Raw genomic sequence first — 22045 nt, 5'->3', positions numbered from 1 at the left:
TTGCGACATAGCACGAGTGTCAACACCCCGCCGAGTAGGGGACATCGTAGAGTTTACACGGGTTGCTTTAATAGTTTAGGGCCCACTGAATATAAAATGTCAGATTGCAGTAACCATGTCCTCTTCAGTGTAGAAATCATCCAATCAATTTTCCATTCCATGTCCTGCAGCGACAAAACATCCCTGCTCGTCCCATCATACTTGCACATCGATTAGTCTGTTGTGCGAACTTACTATGCAGGGTGGTCTATGCAAACAAGTTTACATGACTTCCTTGTGGTCGCGGAATACGTCAACCTGAGATGATGCTGTCTATATTGGCATGTTGGCAGGCTGGACTAACTGTACCGTTGGTCTCCGTCTGAATTCACAGCCGGGCAACACGTTATAAAACAGTCCGTCGATGATAGGCTGCGGAGGTCACGAGCGACCCCTCGCACCACGAGCGAGACATCGTGTTCCATCTTTGCGACGCGTACACGCGCGGCTGATTCCGCTGCTACACAAACGTCATGTAAACACTGCTATTACGGGATGGTTTACAGAGACGTCGTCTGCATACCAAACGACCACATAGAGGGTCAATTTCTCATTAATGCCTATCACTGAAAGGCATTGTTCACAACATAAGTGGGGTGTATTAGGTCCTTTCTGTTTTCCTTTCGGTTATTTCCCCAGGCTAGACATTTAACACCTTAAGTCCGCACGTCACCTGTGCCTAATAATGTATCTCAATAGAGAGGTGAAGCAGTTAAGTCACTCCATCCTATTACAGCTAGACAGAAATGATCCATTAATGAAACCGAGGGCTAAACATTTAATGGAAATTATATATTTCACATAGATGCATGTGTAGGTGAGATCTGTTCATCAAACGCTGCTTTTATTACAATGTATAAAACACGGATGTGCATTCCGATAGTTATTATAGGTAATCAATAGCTCGGGAGTCCAACGCTCAGTAATGATCAAATATTTAGAATCCCTGTCCATCAGTTACCGGACACAAGCGTGCTCCCGGCAAACCATTCACTTTCACTCATTCTCCATTCCCATCCCCCTTTCTCACTCGCGTTTTGTTGAAAATGGATCTGAACTGTATTCTGGGAATGGGTTTCATTCGTCTGTGACAGGGAGAGAGAAGGGGGGTAGCGAGTAGACAGACGTGTGCGTTTGAGAGAAAGGGAGTGCGATTGTACGAACAAGCAAGAAACCCGCTTTCAAAAATGGCGTCTTTACAACAAAATGACTGAAAATATATCCCAAATCGAGGCCCATATCTCTCCAACACGAAGGCTCGGTATCCAGATTCGCTGCGACTCTTCATCGTGTTGTTTGAAAGAGAAGTGAAAAGGAACGCGAAGACACCTAATCAAGCCTTATTTCGATGCATCGCTACAACCTTTAACTAAGTGATGGGATGTACGATGCAATCGCATTTTCGGGAATTAAAGCTAGATAATGCAGAAATAAAGCAAATGTTAGCTGACTAAGAGCTAGCTGCAACCTGCACGCTTGTTAATTTAAACAAAGACGTTTCCAACGCGTAATTGCTCTCCACATACAGGCATGATAGCTATCTGGCTACATAGCCGCTAATGATGAACAACTACTGCCTCCTCTGCAATAGGGACAATAGGCATTGAAATAAATACGTGAGCGAGAGGGGAAGGAAGGAAGAAACTGGATTTTTTTGGTGGTGGTTGGTGTGGACCCCCCTCCCCTTCAACCCCCTCCTTCCCTCTCTATCCTCCATCTCCCCCTCCTCCTTCTCCTCCCCTCCATTTCTCTCCCCATCTATGCTGTTTCCCATTCTTGAAGACTTGCTTGTGAAACGGGAGAAATAGACACTGAACAGAGGAAAACACACGGGGAGTAACTGTGTGTTATAATTTAGAATATTTCCTCCCCTTCCCCCCACTATCTCTCCATCTTCATCCCTCGTTTTTTTCTTTAATGGATAGAAATTATCCTGGTACAGGATTTGGTGATTTGGGCGCAGGAACGGGATGGAGTTATGAGAGGTCGGCGAAGGCAAGGTAAGCATTTGTATCCATGCACGGCACTTTCATGCATTCAATGCATAAATAGCTTACGGCAGTGGCAAGCTGTAACAATACCCATGCAAATTGCCTGAGTGCAATGTGTGTGTGCTCCTTGTGCAAGTTGATACATCGGTTATATTGCGTGGGTCATTCAGGTATAGCCACCAGTATTGTTATTATCAGGGAAGGGGGGATCTTGAAAATGCAAGGAATGCGATTGAGAGTTAATGTGTGGTATGGAAGGTAGACCGAGGCAGAATAAGAGGAGGGAGAGGGGCGAGAAGAGGGGGATGGGTTGGAAGATGCAGCGATCGTATCATCAAAAAAGAAAAATCAACTGTTTTTTGTTTGCAGGAGCATGCTGTCAGTTACGTTCCACGTTTGCCTCCATGCAGACTTAAAGCAATTGCCACCTTTACTGAAGGTGGGGATATGTGTTGACAAACCAATGTTTGCGACTAATTAGCGAGTCATATGTCCGTAGATAGCGACTTAGATAGCTGGTTACAGCAGCAAGCTGTATCGCGAGCTATATCGGTTGTATCTCGGCAAATATAGAATGGCCTGTGTTCTGTTATAGGGTGGTGCAATATTATGATATTATCTAGGTGCCTAGCTATGAGCAAACCGAGCCTTTTGATTTCGTTACCCCGTAGAAATGAAAGTAAAACGAGTGTTTTCATTTTGTGCAATTATTAGCGTTACATTAGAATTCACTGCCATAATTTGCAGCACTTAGCTAATGAAACTTATTAATCGCATTAGTTAAATATTTTAATTAGCATGCAAACAACCCCGGCTATTAGCTAGCTATCGAACGGCAAGTATGCCAGTGAAATCTGCTAAAAATTTGCCCTTAGGAATTTCAAATTGCCCCATGACATTGTATGTATTATGGCCGATTATGGTTATTTTCTAGCTTAATAGGATACCCAACGTTATATCTGTCCAACTAATGCAACGACGTTAGTTGGCTAACACACGCGTACTAGCTAATTGATGTTAAAAAGTTAACGTTAGCTAATAGCTAGTTCTGTGCAGACGTTTAATGTTTGATGCAATTGTTTAAAGCCAACGGTAGCCAAGTTGAGTTTTGCACATGCACACATACATTTTTTTTACAGTCTTTACAATATTTGTGATGGCACCTGGCAAGAAATTTGCTAAATATATTTTCTAGCTAGCACAGAGAACACCAGCAATCTAGCTAGGCTACCTAACGTTAATTGTCTGATTTGTGTCATTAGCTAATGCTAATTAGTAGCTAACTTCCTATTCTCAAAAGGCTGTAAAAATTCGTCTATTTAAAGTTTACTGGTTAGCCAGCTAGCTTGCTAACTAGATGCTACTCAAGCGACAGTTAGGTATCGCGAGCCGGATGCCGGGTACAATTAGGGATAGGTAACTAGAGGGAGGTAGCTAGCTAGCCAGTGGTAGGGTAGAGCTTTATTTCTTCCTAAAGGCGAGTACAAATGGTAAAATACATGTTAATGACATGCACTCGTTTATATTTTAATATTGCAAACTGGAACTCTGATCTAGGCACAAAACTGTTAACGTTAAAATGGAGATGCTATGCTTTTCTTGATGTAGGTTGCTACCGTTAGCTAGCTAGTTATGTTGTGGTGAATGGCTGCTTCAGGTCGCGGCCTACTTAGTCCATAGCCAGTCCTGCCTACGTTATCAGTCGCCGTGACAACCAGCATACATTTCACTGTATTTGTATTTTACTAACGTAGACGGTCAGCCTGTTAGAATTATATTTAAAAAGGAAAAGCTCCCTGTTTAATGCAAAATTAGTGGGACAGTACTCACGGCCAGGAACCCCGCATCCCGAACAATTTAAGGTCACAGACATAAATATTTAGATAACTGATGCCAGTTGTTTATATAGATTGTTCTGGGTCTGTTCTTATGGTGACATCAACCTAGTTATCAGCCTCATTTAATGAATCCAAAAGATGCTCATATAATGCTTACATCATTTGTGAGACCAATGAATTAGAAAATATACGAATCAGAATAAACTTGTTATAAAAGTGTAAAGCTTATAAATAATCCATGAAGGACCACATTCAGGTGAATTAAAATGGGAAGTCAGGAATAATGCATTTATTTATTTCACTATGGATCAAGAATATATATTAAAAAAAACATAGTAAGTACATATGAATTTCAGCTGCATTTTACTCCAGTTCTCCAGTACTGTAGTTTATACAGTAAACAGCTGAAAAACATAAAATGTGCTTGGGTTATATGAACAAGGATGTGGTTGCAGTGAGACATTGTGGCCCCAGGAATGGGTGGTGCTATCATTGTGACTTGCTGCTTTGAATCAGTCATAGTGTATGATGGTGTAGAGCAAATGTTTATAGTCCTGATTGAAAGGAATTATGCCTATGAAAGTATATGCATTTTGTGGCCTTTTGGACAGTATGATCATTTTCAGGAACATAAAAGTGGGACGGGTAAAACTAGGTTACTTTTGCCATCTACCGTCCGATTCATTCACATACAGTGCTGAAGGCTCTACCTGTGTTTGTCATTCCTGGAATATAAAAACTGAGGTGGAATGTAGCAGCCAGAGTTTATCAAACAAATGTGAAAATGTGTTGCGTGTACCTGTGTGCAGGTATAAGCCAAATAACTGTTTTGCGTTTGCTTTGATTTTATAGTGTTTTACAAGCCGCTATTACCGTTTGAGCTTCCAAAAAATCAATAAACTCACTTGATGTCGGTTGCCTTTTTTGTGAATATTTTTTCCTTTTGGGAATTTTGTACTGCCTGTTATTTTCTAATGCCATGAATATAAATATTTTTAAAGAAATATTGTTCTGTCGAAGAAGGTCAAGTACTGCAGGTTATAGAGCTGAATTACAACAAGCAACAACAGTGCCACCAGTATTTTACTTGCACGGTGAGCTTGTGTACTGGTGTTACTCAGCAAATGTGCATTTCTAAAACCTCATTTTGTACTTTCTGGTCCAGTTTGGAGTTTCCACTCCCGTTTCTAGGCCGTATAATCCTTGGTTTGTTCAGGTGGACTCAGGCTAGCATGCGCATCCTGCGATAAGCATGTAATGCGCTCCTGCAGTCACCCAGTCGAGCTGCGCAGTCACTGTGTCTCAGAACCATAGACTGATTGATAAGTTGGTGCAGACAGGCTGCAGGCATCTGATGTACCAGAGGGGGCGCCATTGCAAGAGGAGCGGTAGGCCATACTCTACAACAGAGGTGGGCAGGCCATATCTGTTTCAGGTTTTTGTGCCAACTTCTGCCCTTAATTAGCCAGCGTTTTTAACCTTTTCACCATCTGACATTTTAGCTACAGGTCTTGATAGGCATGTGAATAACAGCCGAAGACTGTTCTTGTGTCCCTATATGAATGTTTTACTATGATCTAAACTACAAGTGAGCCAGCGTTGGTGTATACAGCCAATTAGCTTATTTAGCCAGGATAATTGTTGGAAACAAAAACCTGGGTACACACCATCCCTCCAGAAGCGGAGTTGCCCACCCTTGCTCTACAAACTGAAGCCCCCCCTCTGCTGTCGACATTGGGGGCGCAGTCTGTGGTGGAACTATGATTACAAATGTGGGGCACTTTTTACATTTTTGGAGGCCTACAAAAAAGGATTTTTTTTTTTTTTTTTTTTAGTAATACAGTTTCCCTCACCTTACAGTTAGCTGGCAGTACCTGCATGTCACCATGGCTCATAAAAGCAAACCCATCTGTTCACACCTCAGTGAACTGCGTGAATGGCAACGTGGATGGGAGACATTTCTCCTTATGGTTCTAGTGCTGTTTCTCCTGTGGCCTCGGTGCACAGATCAGAACATTTTCAATAGACAAATCTACGTTTTTGTGATTTTTAAAAAGTGTTGGGGACAAAATGAGCCCTTGGAAAAATTACAGGACATTACGCTTGTGGGGCCAATTACGTCTCGGCCTGAGGCGTTCTGTCCAGACGCACTCAGCTTCACCCAGAGTGATAGCATAGGCTGTTCAGAAGACGAGTGATTTGCGCTCATTCAGTTTTAATGCCGATGCTGAATTAATGTTCGCTCCTAATGCAGTGCAGTCAGCGTTCATTTTGGAACACAGCAAGACACTGTTATGGTCAAACGGCAGGCACGATGGAATTCAAACAGCGAACATCCAGGCTTTAAGGATTCAGTCTGTAGTAATTGTAGTTGCTGTCATATTCCAAAAAAATTTGTGAGTTTTTTTTTTGGGGGGGGGGGGGGGGGGTTACATGAGCTATCCCTTCGGGTCCTTTTTGCAGGGTTTACGTTTGACGCGATGTCCATTTAAACTGCTGGGCATTTGACACGCTTCAGCGGAACATCGGCGCAGGGCTCCGTTCTGCAACAGGTCCGCTTCTCTAACCGCGGGGCCGCAATTTATGGCCTGCCGCAGCGGTCGGGTGCCGAAATGTCCGCGGGACGAGGAAGCTGCCGTCACCGTCCGGGTTTCTGGGCCCGACACCGCCTGCCCCGCTCTCTTCTGGGAAAAGAGCGCGTTTGAATGTTAATTAATATTAACGAGCGCAGCCCAGTTTGCACGACGCAATAAACATTTGCACCCGCTATGAAATTTATGCTGCATTACTTTGAGTAAGGTGCTGGTATCCATGGGAGCAGACATGGCTGCATGTGCAAGCTGTTCCAAAGCGAGGCTCCCTGGGTAATGGAGGAATTATGATTACCTGTGCGCATTTGGGTGGAGTCAACTGCGAGCCTTTAGTCATTTCCTTATGTTCTGCTGTCAGCAATGGCATTGAAGCTGAAACGACTTTTCCGCAGCGCTCAAAGAATAAATTAAAACGATAAGATGTTCCGTTACTGTGTTTAAAATCTCTATTTCTATTTAAGGGGGACAGACTGTGTTGAAATGCCTCCGTGCGTTTGTAAAGGACTTCACGCTGTTCAGCCCTCAGAAAACTGGTTTCCAGGGGCTTTTTAATCATGTGTGCCCCGTACCAATCCAGTCCAGAGTGGGACTGCGTTCTTCAGCTGGAGCGGTCTGCGGAAACATTTATGCACAGATTACGTCATCTTCACCGTTTTGGCTCTGCTTCCTCTCCTCATCATCAGCAACGTCATCATTACGTGGAGAGTGAGGTCACCCGCGGAATCTGTGCATTTGAAACTGTATTATGATGTATGATTCAGGGACAGGTCCATATGTTTGTGAATTTGTCCCGTTTTTGTGAGGCGCATAAGGTTGATTGAATTCGTGTGCGTCTAGAAGGCAGAAAGGGAGGGAAAATGTATATTTCAATGGACCACACTTGACGGGGGAAAAGCACTTCCTCGTGGCTGCGTTTACACTGAACTGTCAAAAGCTGAGGCTTTCCCAGTCTGCAGCGAACAAGCGTGGCCTGACAGAATGTTGGCCAACTTTAGACACGATGGCAGGTTTTACTGGGGCTTCTGTCACTCAAGTGGAAGTAGTCGTTTATCCTTGTCAGGTAATTACATATTAGTGATTTTAGTAAAGTCTTTTTCATGTATCCTTATATAGTTGTAGAATTTAAAAATTATTATTCCTCTTGACCTGTACGTCAGATCTGCTTTCCGACAAATTACATTTTTTAAAAGTCTTCTCAAAACAGCAGAAAAGCACTAGACTGTACTTGGAACCTCGGCTATAGGTGAATCTCCTGTCATTTGGAATGCGAGCTACCATTTTGGCTCAAACTCCTACTTACACCCAGCTAGGGGTTCAGCAGAAACCTGACCACAGACATTTTCTGACTGGTTTTTATGAAATAAGCAGCCCTGCTTCCACCTAACTGACATGGGCTCTTACCTGACCGTCTGTTGCATCTGGAATTGATCGACAAAGTTTTAGCCCAGGTCAGTGGAAAGGCCTCTGGCTCCACCCAGGTATAGCTGACCTGTAGCTGAGTTAAATGGATGGAATGGTAAATGGACTGCATTTATATAGTGCTTTTATCCAAAGCGCTTTACATTTGATGTCTCTCATTCACCCATTCACACACACACTCACACACCAACGGTGAAAGGCTGCCATGCAAGGTACCAATCAGCTCATTGGGAGCAATTAGGGGTTAGGTGTCTTGCTCAGGGACACTTCAACACGCCCAGGGCGGGGGATCGAACTCTCCGACTGCGCTATGTTGAGTTGAGTCAGAGTTTAGCTTGGCAGACCTCACGACACATTGGTTGGCCCGTCCTTTCTCTTTAAAATGCATTCTTGTTCCTGCAAGTGTATAAATATAAACCCCAACCATGTAGCTAAGCTATGGCAGAACCCTGCTCATTGTGTACTGAGGGCGAACGGCGTGTTGACGTCAGTGATGTCATAAATTTCTCTTCTGTGAAGCTGGACACGGGTCAGTTGCGATTTATCTCCCTATACTAGGCTTTAATTGCATGCATAACAACAGTAGGAACGATAAATTGCCTACACAAAAAAAAACAAAAAAGAACTGCGTTTACACCAAGTCTTGACAAAGCATCCAAAAATGTTAAGGAACAATATATTACATTTTAGAGTGAAATTACCAAGATAACAGGAATATTATGGGGGGTGCTTAAAAAAAGGGGTAATGATGGCACCTGTAATGTTCTGTGTGGTCAGTGCAGTGTTGTCAGTACAAATATAATATTGATGTTTACACGACCAAGGTATGGTGCGTATGGAAATCCTTACTCCGAAGTGTAATTTTAAAGGATGTTACGCAACTGAAAGGTAGGTGTAGATCAGGACACTTTTAAATGTGGATTATGAGGAAGGATTGAAAGGCTTGAAAGAATTTAAGCCGAGCTGGGATAATGCGCTAGGAAGCGCCTTAATCGTGTCTCCCCAGCACTACGGCAACTGGCCTAATAACAAGGTAATAAGTCCCAGCAATGCCGAAGATTTCCCCCATCGGAAGTTTGCCTGAGCCGTGAAGAATAGCAGCGCGTCTTTTATCAGCCGCGGCTGTGTCACGTTCGCTCATTATGCTCCTATGGGAAGGTGCACTGAAGGTCTGAGCCCGCGCGGATTGCACACACGGAGCGCTATGTTGAACAGTGTGATATGGGTTTCGCTGAAGTTTGTGCCTTCTGCACATGCTAAGATCTTAAGTAAATCCGGCCTTTAGCATTGGGTGTTTGGTAGAGTATGGCTGCTCTCACTGTAGAGGCAGTGCTTGGGTTTTCATTCAGCAGTGCAACTTTGCGCTTTCAGGCTGAGGTCAATCATTATTATGCCATTTGTGAATAAAATACAAATTTAATACAAAAAGTCTCTGAAATTATTCTCAGTTAAGACTGGAGAAATATGTTCCAAATAGAGATTATCTGGTTTCGGCTTGGTCCAAGGATTACATAGGCATGGTTTAATAACGGTTAAGTTTGACCAGTGTGGACCACTCCATTATAGTATTAAAATTGATTTTAGTCTCTCTGTCACAGTGGCAGCCCCCACCAGTCATGATATATTGAGAGGTATCCAGTTTTAATCAAGATGGCGGACAGTCCAACAATACAGAACGTGGAAGCGTAAATTGTTTTCTCTTAGAGAAATGTCTGCTGTTAAGGTTCTAAGCGTTTTAACTTCCTGTTTTTTTCTTGCTCCCAACTTGGAATACCCGCTTTTGTTTGCGGACTCCTTCCATCACTGTGATGTGCTCTGTGAATTTGCATACAGATCACCCAGAATGCCTCTGCTTCTCAATGTGCAGGCTACAAACTGAGCTGTTTCTGACTGGTGGCTCGTTGGCCAGAGGAATGCCTGTTGACCTGTAAATACCTTGCCTCATGATATTCTTCAGGTAGCATGGTGCCTTGGGTAACCTTGTAGTATGATGGGTAGGGAGCAGGGCTGGTAACCTGAAGGTTGCAGGTTTGATTCCTCGATAGGTACTGCCGTTTCTCTTTGGGAACGTGTATTGCTGCAGTTTATATCCTGCTGCATAAATGGATCTTTGGCATGAAATGCAAAGACGTGTAAGTTTGCTGAATGTCTGTACTGTAATGTGGTGGCCAGTTAGGCCTGTGTGTTTGCTGTTGCTATTGTGTGCTCGTACCCCCTGTCATCGTTTAGTTACTGAAGCAGAGACTTGCTGATGAGTTTTTACCCTCCTAGCTGTTTAATTAGCTATAGCAAGCGATAATTAAATCGAATGAATTGTAAATAAAATTTTACGCCACAAGCTCTCATTTGAATGCTAAATTCTCAAAAACTCAAATCAACTTAACGTCAAATATTTCTCCAGAAACAATAATTTACTTGTCTGATTTTTACCTGTTGTTGAAGGAATTTTGAAAACTCACACCTGATTGTCTGCACCAATGGGCATAAAAACCCTGGCCTCATTTCCTGTTCCCTGATTCCTTCTCCCTGATTGTGGAACCACAGGTGTACAGGCCTAACAAATATACAGATGCATAATAAATATATGAACCAAACAAGATGAAACACAGCACCTTGCCACATGTCGTTACTATATCCCAGAACTATATGTTGATATCTTTGCATCGAAGTGGAACTGCACGTTCTATTAGATGTGCTGTATTTCACAGTTTGTTGCATAATTTCTGATGATTGACGAAGTTCTTATTTACTAGGGATGCAAATGCGGATCATTTAACCTTTATAATGAGTAACGTTACCTTCAGTTCTTCAGACATTTGTCCAGTCAGTTTATCCAATCTTAAACTACATTTGCCAACATCCAATTAACCAATCAAATAATTTAGATCCGAATGTAAGGCCATGGCAAAGACGGATACAGTGCACTTTGCTTTCTCTGTTCATATATCCCGTAACACGTGTGAAAAGAAAGACTCGTGATGTGGAAAAAACATGCAATTATAATGGTAGCCCGGTATTTGTAATATAAAAAAGACGCGTCTACACCGCTCGCGTAGCGGCAGCAATAGCGGCACGTGGAAGCAGCGCAGAATGCCGTTACCCCCGCCAGCCCTGTGTTCTTTGTGCCTCTTGCACTTTGCACTTTCTCTCCAGTGGGTTTGCTAATGGGCTACATTTTCTGTAATGTTGCATTTTGCTTCAGGCGCTCGTTAAGTTATAGGTTGTGAGCATAATTCTGACTCGGGTAGTGATTTAAAAATTGATATTGTTTATTATATTTATATTATGTCACAAAATTTCTTCCGAGATGCACAACTCCTTATTCCCACATTTAGTTCTGCATGGTGGCTGTATAGCTGCCTCTCTCGCTCCTCTCCCAGGTATGCCTACGTTAGCCTTCATGCTCTATGGGAATTATCCGCACCTTCAACAATATCTTGCGAGTGTTTCTGTGGTGTACTCATGTGTTAAAATAGCCCAGATCCCAAAATTATTACCGCTACCGAAAATAGATTGTTGGCATTAAACATTACTCAATGAAAAATTAACAAGAAAATTGATGAATCTTTCATATATTCGTCTCATTCCATAGAATACAGCCACGTGACATAAAATATATTAAAATTGTAATTTGCGCCTCAGGAACTAATATCACAGCATACCTAGTGCTTGTGGTACCTTGTGAACTTGAAATTGCTGTGCCAGAATACATCTTTGAAACAAATATTATCCGTTGGAATTTCCTTATCTTTCAAGGTAGTGTTATCTTTATGTGCATCAAATTAATGAGTTTAATCGTCATAAGAGGGGAGACATCACCTCAATAGGCTAAGTATCCTAAGCTTTCGATGGGAAGTTCAGCAGTTCCAAACACTGATAATAAGTCGACCTACATCTGAGATATCGAACAGGCTGCGAACAGCAATTTTATGTTTCGATTCAACTACCTATGTTCCAGTTCATAGGAACCATACTGTTTCTTATCTCCTTCACTTATTGGCTGCATCGTCTGATCAGAATTTCTCTTATATATTTCTAAAATACCCCCCCCCCCCCCTTCACAAAATCAGAAAGACACCGCTCCCCCTTCTAAATCCTTGGGGAATATGTTTATTTATTTTGTGCCAGGACGATGCAAAAATGAAAAGGCTTGTTCTTCTACATTTTGGTTGGTTATACAACATCAGCTGTTCTCCACTGGGACAGAAGGGAACAAGAGAAGCGTTAACAATTAAATTTAGGAGATCATATGTATCCAGAATTTTTGAGCAAATAAAACCACTTTTCTGTGCTGCTTTGTGAGCCGAATATATAGTACGGAAAGCTGAGTTGTGCCTGCTTCGCAAGGCGGTTGTCGATGGTGTGTGTGGGCTGCCTCATCCGCTGACATTTCTCTGGCCACGCTTCGCTGCCGGACGTGGAAAGAGCCGCGTTGCGCTGCGATCTCTACGCGAGCAGTGCAGAAAACTGCCCGCCGACGTGCCTTCAGAAGCTGTAGACAAGTGTGAACGTGCTAAGCGCATTCAGTTCCGGGCACTGACCTCTGTGTTTTCAGGTGACCGTCATAAACCGTTCTCTTACTAATGGGCATGAGCCATTAGCGCATGTATTATGCAATAGCATTATGGAGTACTGGTCATCCACCAGTCGTTGGATGTAGGAGATTGCTCAAATATATTTATTCATGTAAATCAATTTGCATGCTTCTGTTGTCTTGACATATAAAGAGGTCTGGACAAGTGCTTCCCAGAAAGCAAAGAGACTGTGTGCACTGATTGTGTATTGCATAAGTAGGTAAGTGTATTGGCTGTATTTGACTGCATAGTTGAATAGTATTTTTTCTGTATTAACAAACTCCGCTGTGTCTCTTTCAGTCTGGTGTACGGGAGCTCCAGGTCATCCCATCCAGACTCTGAGCTTCTCCACCGCCAAGCATATGCCACGCCCCACCCCCTGCAGGGCTACGCGACCAATCACCATCCCGGTAGCTCCGGGCAGGGCGGGGCCTGGGGGGCGGCTGGGCGGAGCTTGGGTAAGAGACACACCTGCGACGTTCACGTTTAGCTGTACTTCCTTTCCTTTCTGTCTGCGGAAGGCCAGCATCGTCTGACCACAGCAAATGCTCGAATCTGTCTGATTCCAAACTGTCCATTTCCATCACTTCCACCAATGCCTTCTAATATTATCAACCTGTGTTGCATATTTCTCTCTGCCAGATTAAAATGAGGCATCTTGTTTAAAATTAAAAAACGAAAATTGTTTTAACGGTCTTGTGTTTAAAATGAAATTGCTATGGCTGCGTCTGTGTTACAGTATAAGTATGTTTAGTTTGTATAGAATAGAATGGCTAATAGTCTGCAGGTTGGAGTCTGTTGGAGTCTGCTGGAGTGTGTGTCCTGTTCGTGTGTTAATGAGCCTGTCCTCTGCAGTAGAGATGGGCTTGATAAGGTCGCTCACGGTGAGACCCCGTTTGTACTGCTCTCTCAGGGCTGTCCGGCCTGTTCGACACCGGCCTGCACCATGCCAGCCCCTCGGGGCCGGACGCTTCCGTGATGAACCTCATTTCGGCCCTGGAGTCCCGGGGCCCCCAGCCGCCCCCCTCCGCCTCCTCCCTCCTCTCCCAGTTCCGCACCCCCTCGTGGCAGGCAGGTGGGTGTGCGCTAACCGCCGGCCGCTCTGACCAATCACAGACAGGCCGGGGGGAGAAAGCCCCGAGCGGCTAAAGCCTGCTCCTGCTAGCGACGCTCACAGCCTCCTCGTTTCTCCAGGTGTACCCCAACAGTGTGAAACGGCACGAGCCTGGCGCTGGTCCGGCTGTGTCGTCCACTGCGGTGGTTTGTGTCAGTATTGAGTGTTGGACCTTCAGTGGTACAGATAGGTGGTTAATATCCCCTCATTTAGCATCCCAGTGTACTCACTTAATGTGTTTTTTTTTTTTTTTAACCACTTGCCGAGTTTTCCCGGTAAATGAATCCACACCGTAATCTGTTTATTACACTGCGCACGTCGGTGTTGTTCATTTTTAAAGGCTGGGAGGAACCAGGGGAGAAACGGCTCAGGTAGCAGTCAGGGCAAAACACTGGACGCACGCATTCAGGAACGCAGTTCTCAGGCGGATTTGATATGCTTATTAAAGAGAGTTTACCAGTTCAGAGTTTCAAAGATATGCTCATGCTAATCGTCTCAATGATGACTTTAGTTGGATGAGGTTTTTTTTAGGTAGTATGTGAACTGATATCTCCCATACACTTGTTTATGTGAAAACAAAGACTCGTGACATGGAAAAAACAGGCAATTATAATGGTAGCCCGGTAATGGTAACTGAGATTTAAGTTCTAGTGCTCTAGTTGGGATGGCATTGTTCGATGTCACAGTTGCTAGGTACTTATGCATTGTACTTTGTTCACATCTTATATTTAAAACCACCTGTTAGGTGAATATAAGAAGTTCTTGTCTTTACTGGAAAGCTGCATCTGCTATATCCTGCACCCTGGTCTCCTTCCTGTTTAGGCCGGGTGGGGGGGTGGGGGGTGGGGGGGTACAAAAACAGACTGGGCACAGTGGGCCCTTAATGAGTGATGAAAAATGATTGGGGGGGGCACTGCAAGAGTAACACAATAAATACCACAAAATGGGGTAGCAATTATGCGCGGTGTATTAGCAAACTTATCGATGACTAGTAATGTGCGAAATTAATTGCATGCGTAGGTGTGTTTGTGTGTGTGTGTGTGTGGATAGATTTTTGGAAGCACAGTGATTCCTTTGAGTGAGCATACAGGGAGAGATGCAAGTTTGCGTTTCAGTCATGGGGAGAAGCAATCTTTAAAATTCAGAATGTTATCGTTAAATGAATGCAAAAAGGGAACTCCTGCTGAATTTCCCTCAGACAGGTTTCTTATGCAAATGAATTTCTTGCGGTCACGCCTGGTTCTTGAGTGCATTAGAGCTTCAAACAGAAGACAGAAAGCACAGAGAGAGCTCTGCTGTGTTCAACTTACTGGATCAAACTCACTAGCTAGTACCCCTCCTGCGGCACAGACGTGGCTAATGTAACCTGCTAGCTGCCAAAATGAACTGCCACAGATTCACATTCATTCGGTCTGTTCTTGTCTCCAGCAAGCAAGCCTCGTTGATCCCATCACATCTTCAATTTCTACACTGCTACAATTTCTGCATTCTTATTGTGCATGTTATCAACTTGTGCTAAACAGAGAAAAAATGTAGTAAAACTGTGTACAATATGATATCTGAAAATGTCCCCCAAATACACCTCCCCCCAAAAAAACATCAGAAGTGTTCTTTCACATTCTGTGTAAAATTCACAGATAATTTATTGAACATTGATATTGAGTAATATAACTTGTTTTCTTTAAAGCAGCACAGAGACAGTGGCACTGGGACAGACCTGTATAATGTCACACTCCGCTTACCTGCAGATTTTGCCTGGGGGAAACTGTGCTGTTAGCAATCCCCTACATACATCACAGTGTTTTCCTCATTTTCAAATACACTGTGCTGGTTCAGTGCTGATATTGTATGGGTGTTAAATCAGTGCTGATATTAATTGGATGTTAAATCAGTGCTGATATTAATTGGGTGTTAAATCAGTGATGATATTAATTGGATGTTAAATCAGTGCTGATATTAATTGGGTGTTAAATCAGTGCTGATATTAATTGGATGTTAAATCAGTGCTGATATTAATTGGGTGTTAAATCAGTGCTGATATTAATAGGATGTTAAATCAGTGCTGATATTAATTGGGTGTTAAATCAGTGCTGATATTAATTGGGTGTTAAATCAGTGCTGATATTAATTGGGTGTTAAATCAGTGCTGATATTAATAGGATGTTAAATCAGTGCTGATATTAATTGGGTGTTAAATCAGTGCTGATATTAATTGGGTGTTAAATCAGTGCTGATATTAATTGGATGGTAAATCAGTGCTGATATTAATTGGATGTTAAATCAGTGCTGATATTAATTGGATGTTAAATCAGTGCTGATATTGTATGGGCGTTAAATCAGAGAGGACTGGATTGGTAAATTACTGCTGATGTTATATAGGTGTTATGTGAGTATTTTTATTTTGGTGTTGATAATTGGGTATTGTTATAAGGGTGTTGATACATGTGTGTTGTTATATGGGTGTTGATTTATGGATATTGTTATAAGGGTGTTGATATGTGTGTTCTATGTAGGAGTTGTTATATGGGTGTTATTATATGAGTGTTGATGTATGGGTGTTGTTGTTTGGGTGTTGATATATGAGTGTTGATGTATGGATGGTATTATATGGTTGTTGATATATGGGTGTTGGTATGTTGGTGTTGGTATGTTGGTTTTGTTATATGAGAGTTGATATTTGGGTGTTGATGTATGGGAGTTTATATTTGGGTGTTGATGTATGGGTGTTGTTATATGGGAGTTGATATTTGGGTGTTGATGTATGGGTGTTGATGTATGGATGGTATTATATGGTTGTTGATATATGGGTGTTGGTATGTTGGTGTTGGTATGTTGGTGTTGATATTTTGGTTTTGTTATATGAGAGTTGATATTTGGGTGTTGATGTATGGGAGTTTATATTTGGGTGTTGTTATATGGGAGTTGATATTTGGGTGTTGATGTATGGGTGTTATATAGGTGCTGATGTAATGTAACTCTTCTCTCTGTTCCTCACAGCCATGCACACCCCTGCCCCTGCAGAGCTGTTCATTTCTGGAGCCCTTCCTGGGTCGGGCAGCTTCACCTCCTCCTCCGCGCTCTCCGCCTACCAGCACCCCGCCTCATTTTCGGGGCGCTCCTTTCCCGGGGTCACCTCCTCGCTCTCCCTTCAGGACACGCCTACATTCAGCCCCACGTCCAATGGCCTGCTGTCCCCCCACGACCCCCTCCTGCACATCAAAACGCCGTCCCAGTCCAGCCTCGGCTTTGACCGCCTGCTGTCCTCGCAGGGCGCCTACAGGGGGGGTCAGGACCCGTCTCTGGGCCCCCCCCAGGCCTCCTCCGGCCCCTCGTCCCGCCACCTGCCCCCTCCCCAGTTCAACCTGCTCTCCTCGCAGCTCCAGGAGCAGCCCTCGCAGCTGTACAACGCCTCCGTGTTCTCCTCCGCCCCCGCCCCGCCCCAGCCGCCCCCCCAGGAGAGGGCCGTCCCCAGACAGGACAGCGTGATCAAGCACTACCAGCGCCCCTCCGCCTCCCAATCCCAGCTGGCCTCTTCCGCCCCCCACTCGCTGCAGCACTACCTGAGCTGCGGGGCGTCCGGGTACCAGCAGATCGGCCCCCACCACCGGCACGCGGGGCTTCCCTGCAGCCCCCTTGGTGATCAGAGCCCCTCCTCAGACCCCAAGCCCTCCCCCAGGTCCGAGCAGGTGTACCGGCCCATAATCCAGCCTCCCTACACCCCCTCCACCTCCTCGTCCTCGTCCGGAGGCGCCGGGAAGGGGACCAAGAGCAACTCCAGCAGTGGCTACTCCTCCTCCGGGTCGGGTTCCTCGTCCCGCACCCCCCACACGCCCCCCTCCGCCTCGTCCGCGTCTTCGTCCTCCTCTTCCTCATCCTCGTCCTCCAGCGCCAACCCCACCTCCTCCAACTCCAGCGCCCCGCCCTCCCGGCAGCAGCCCCCACCCCAGTCTGCGGCTCCTCCCCCACCTCCGCCGCCTCCGCCGCTGCCCCCCGCCTCTTCCTCCTCTGCCCAGCCACCCCCTCCCAAATCCTGCATGTCTGGGTACGGGTCACCCGTTGCCCCGGTAAAGGCGTCCTCTACCCTTTCGGGTCAGACTCCCCCCCAGCAGCAGGCCCAGTCGTACTCGCCCGGCCAGCCCCCCCCCTCCCACCTGTCCCAGCCATACGGTGGGTTTAGTTCCCCCCAGGCCCAAGACCTGAGCTCAGGAGGGGGCACGGGGGGTGCTGGGAAAGGGTACGGGAGTTTAGGGGCTGGGGGGCGGTCGTTCTCGGCAGAAGTGGTGTACGGGGCAGATTCGGGGTACGGCCAGCTCCCGCCGTCCCTCGGGGGAGCCGGAAGCCCTTCGCTGGGCGGCTATGGTGGGCCTGGACACTCCCCCGCCCTTTTAGGGTCAGGAGGGGGCGGAGCCTCGGGTGGAGGCAGCACGAGTTCCAGCGCAGGAGGAGGTGGGGGTGGGGCATCGGGAGGAGGGGGAGGCGGCAGCGTTGGGAGCGGAGGAGGGGGCAGCTCTTACCACCTCCCAGACTCCAGCCCCTCCCCCTCGGGGAACTCCGGGATCATCCGCCCCGGGCTGCACTCCCCCGCTCCTGTCCGCCCCGCCCAGTCCCCCGGAGGGGGCGGGGGAAGCAAGTACCTGTCCTCCGTCCTATCCCCTGCCTTCCTTTCCTCCCCGCAGGGCTACCCTGACACCCGAGGCCCACCCCAGCCGTACCACCCTGGGCCCTCCAAAGCCAAGCCCGATCCCGACATGCTGGGGGTGGAGAGGTCGCAGGACGACGAAGACGACGACGACGACTTTCTGATCCAGCACCTCTTGCAGGCCCAGAGCCCTGCGCCCCACCCCTCCCAGCACCACCCTCCCCCGCAGCCCCCCCAGCCCCCGCCCCTCTCTCAAGCTCCGGATGCTAGCAAGGGGATAGGCTACGAGATGGGCAAGTCCCCTGAGGAGAGGTACCACCTCCAGAGCGTCATCCGCACCAACAGCGCCACCACCAGCGCCGGAGGGGTGTCGGCAGGCGGAGGGGCCGACGGCCTAGACGGCCAGCTGGAGATGTCCATAAAGAAGCAGCAAGCGAAAAATGAGAGGGGCGGGACCGTGGGAGCTGGAGGCGGAGGCGGCGGAGGAGGGAGAGGAGGTGCAGACCAGCCGCACCCCCACCCTCACCCCCACCCGCACCATCAGCACGACTCCCTTGGCTCCGTGGTGCACTACAGTCGAACGGACCCCTATTCCCAACACCCCCTCCCGCCCCACCATCCTTCACACCACCAACACCCCCACCCTCACCCCCACTCCCACCCTCACATGGAACTGAAAAAGGCCCAAGATCCACAGGATCTGCCCTACCTGCGCAAGACGCCCCCCGACCTGCAGCAGCAGCAGCAGCGGCCGTCTCAAGCCAACCTGTCCCTGGTCGACTCCCCACCAGACCAACCCCAGATGCTCCAGTCTGTCCTCTCCCACACCACGCGCAACAAGATGGAGTCTCAGGCGAGGCAGCAGCACCCTCTGAGCCAGCAGGCCATGCTGGGGGGCGGGGCCGGGGGGAGCGCGGGCGCGGCGGCAGGGGAAAACCCGCCCCCGTCCTCCCAGCTGCAGCTGCAGCTCCAGTCCCAGGGTTTGGAGGCCCACTATGGCCGCGGGCCCCAGCGGGATCAGAACCAGCCTGGCCAGAACTCGGTGTCCCCCCTGGACATGCTTGGGCGCTCCCTCTCGCAGACCTCCAGCAGGGAGGCAGGCGGAGGTTCAGAGAGAGGCGGAGGAGGAGGAGGAGGAGGAGGAGGAGACGGGGGTGGTGGCGACAGACACAGGCAGCAGCACAGGCTTCCGCCGCACCATCACCAGCCTCACCATGCCCCTCACGCCGCCTCCGAGCTGCACGACTTCCTCTCTGAGCCAGACTTGGGTCTTTCAACCCCGTCGCACTTACACCACCTGGGGCCTAGCCACCACCCACACCCACACCAACACTCTCACCACCAGCACCCCCACGCTCACCACCACTCCCACCCGCACCACATGCCCACCAACTCCGGACCGCCTCAGCAGCAGCAGCCTCAGCAGCAGAGGGAGCAGGACCCCCAGATGTCACAGTCCCAGCTGGACCAGCTCAAAGAGCACCAGTACGACACTCAGAGCCCTGTGGGGAAGGGCACCCAGAGCCAGCAGCAGAGGTTTGTCCCCCTTACCTCCATCTGCTTCCCCGACTCCCTCCTGCCAGACGAGGACCGCTCCTTCTTCCCTGGAATGGAGGACATGTTCTGCTCGGAGGACTACAAGTCCAGCTGTGGCGGAGGAGGAGGAGGGGCGACCCAGACGGGGCCGGAAGGGGTCTCGGATGTTCGACGGGGGCAGGAGGGCATGGAGGGGGTTAAAAACCCTGGAGGAAATGACGGCAGCTATGACATGCTGGGCCACCATGGCGACCAAGGGTATGGGCAGTACTGCCATGGCCTGTCAGAGTCTGGCAACGGTGCCATACACCTGGACCTGGACTCCCTGAAGACTCACGAGCTCCCCTCCACCGTCAACACGGAACAGCTTGGCCTGATCCAATCCCAGGCACCCGGCATGGTGATGGCGGGGGCTGGGGGAGGCGGTAGCGACAGCTCTGGCAACAAGATGCTGGGAGGGGCCGGTGTGGGAGGAGGAGCCAGCACCGGAGGGCTGACCTCTCCTATCTTCTGCTCCTCCCGGCCCAAGAAGCTCCTGAAGTCCAGCTCCTTCCACCTCCTCAAGCAGCCCCGTGACCCCAACTCTCTCCCCAAAAAAAACTATGCACAGGAGTACGAGTTTGAGGATGACGAGGACAAGGCGGATGTCCCGGCCGACATCCGGCTGAACAGCAGGAGGCTCCCGGACCTGCTCCCAGACCTGGTGTCCAGCTGCAGGAAGTCAGGAGGGGGAATGAGCCCCCTGATGGGCGATCTGGATTTCTGCCACACCTCTCAGTACCCCTCCTTAGGCCCACCCCCCCAGTTGGTGCCCCAGGACGGTCCTAAGAAGAGGGGCAGGAAACCCACCAGGCCAAAAAGAGAAGGACCCCCAAGGCCTAGGGGCAGACCTCGGATTCGCCCCTTACCCGAGCCCCCGCACTGCAGGGGCATGATGGGATTTGGAGGCGAGAGCCGGAGGGGCAGGGGGAGAGGCCGAGGGAGGGGCAGGAAGGACGACGGGATGCTTGGCATGCACACAGCTGCAGAGGGCAATAAAGGGCAGCACCCACCGCTTCAACAGCACCATCAGCTTCAGCAATATCAGGAGCCCATCAGACCCATCAAGGTAAGACACAGCTGGAAGAAGGGTCAGGTGCAGAGGTGAGTGAATGGGGGAAATAAAAAGGAGATCAAGTCTAAGGTTAGGCATCCATTTCTCAGAATTCCAGCCAGGGATCCTAATCCCCTGACCTTGGTGGCACGGGGTCCCAGCCCCTGGTCTCGATAGTGCGGGATCCCAATCCCCTGGCCTTAATGGTATGGGGTCCCAACCCCATGGCGTTGATGGTACGGGATCCCAACCATCTGGCCTTGATGGTACGGGATCCCAACCCCTTGGCCTTGATGGTATGGGATCCCATCTCCCTGGCCTTGATAGTACAGGATCCCCATCCCCTGGCCTTGATGATATGAGTGAAGGATGCAAATGTAGAGGAAGTGCAAAAGATGTTTTCACTGGTGTAGTGTAGCACAGTAATAGTATTTAAAGCACGTGTTCACTCAAAATCATCAAAATAATAGTTTTATTATCTAAATACAATGTACTACGTATCCAGAGAAGAGTTTTCAGCTATTTCCAACTATTAACCTTTGCAAGAGTTACTTCCTTGAGTGCTCCCACTGCACTTGGATCCCAAAGGGGATGTTAAGGGAGAAGTAGAGTTTGTTACACTAAGTTACATTTCTGTGTTCTTTGCTTACCTCCTATCCTTTAGCCATTCTTCACATCTTTACTCTCCATCCCCTCTCTCTCAGATTAAACTCCCCATCCCCTCTGCGGTTCCCTCCGACCCCCTCCTGAGGACCGATTCCTTGTCCAGCACCGACCCGGTTCTCTCGGATGGCTCGGTTGGATCGGCCCCTTCCTTGGGCTTGAGCCCTGGACCCACGGGCGGCCTGGACATGAACAGGAACCAGGAGAAGTTCAAGCAGAAAGGACCGGAGGTAAGAAAGGGAGAGACTGGACGAAGAGGAGATAATGCATGAAGAGTAAGAATGGATGAAGGATTAGAAGGACAGATTCCATTTGTGAATAAAATAATATTTGGTAAGAATATTGCTTTATTCAGGTGTGTGTTGTTAGTTCTCTCGTAGTTATTGTGAATGGAATCTCCTGTTCACACTTCTGTGCTGAGCCTAGTCAGCAGAGTTCCATGAGGTTTTGCATCAGGCAGGATTAAGCTTGTTTAACCTAGCTCAGTTTTGAACATGCTGGGCCCAACTTATCTGGCCCTCATACTATACTTTTGTAAGGATGTCACT

General features: G+C 47.7%; 1 protein-coding gene across 1 annotated transcript in view; it reads left to right on the top strand.

The window, feature by feature from the left end:
- Positions 1–1018: 1018 nt before the first annotated feature.
- The window catches only part of prr12b (proline rich 12b), a 35715-nt gene continuing 14688 nt past the window's right edge, over positions 1019–22045 (top strand). The window contains exons 1-5 of the mRNA XM_064314449.1: positions 1019–2039; positions 12753–12910; positions 13366–13527; positions 16564–20849; positions 21539–21727. Coding sequence (XP_064170519.1) covers positions 1957–2039; positions 12753–12910; positions 13366–13527; positions 16564–20849; positions 21539–21727 — 4878 coding nt within the window. The 5' untranslated portion in view covers positions 1019–1956. The remainder of the gene's footprint in view (positions 2040–12752; positions 12911–13365; positions 13528–16563; positions 20850–21538; positions 21728–22045) is intronic.

This window comes from Anguilla rostrata, chromosome 17, assembly GCF_018555375.3.
Source record: "Anguilla rostrata isolate EN2019 chromosome 17, ASM1855537v3, whole genome shotgun sequence".
Lineage (NCBI taxonomy): Eukaryota > Metazoa > Chordata > Actinopteri > Anguilliformes > Anguillidae > Anguilla > Anguilla rostrata.
Note: the sequence above shows the minus strand (reverse complement) of the source record. Positions and strands in the feature narration are given on the sequence as shown.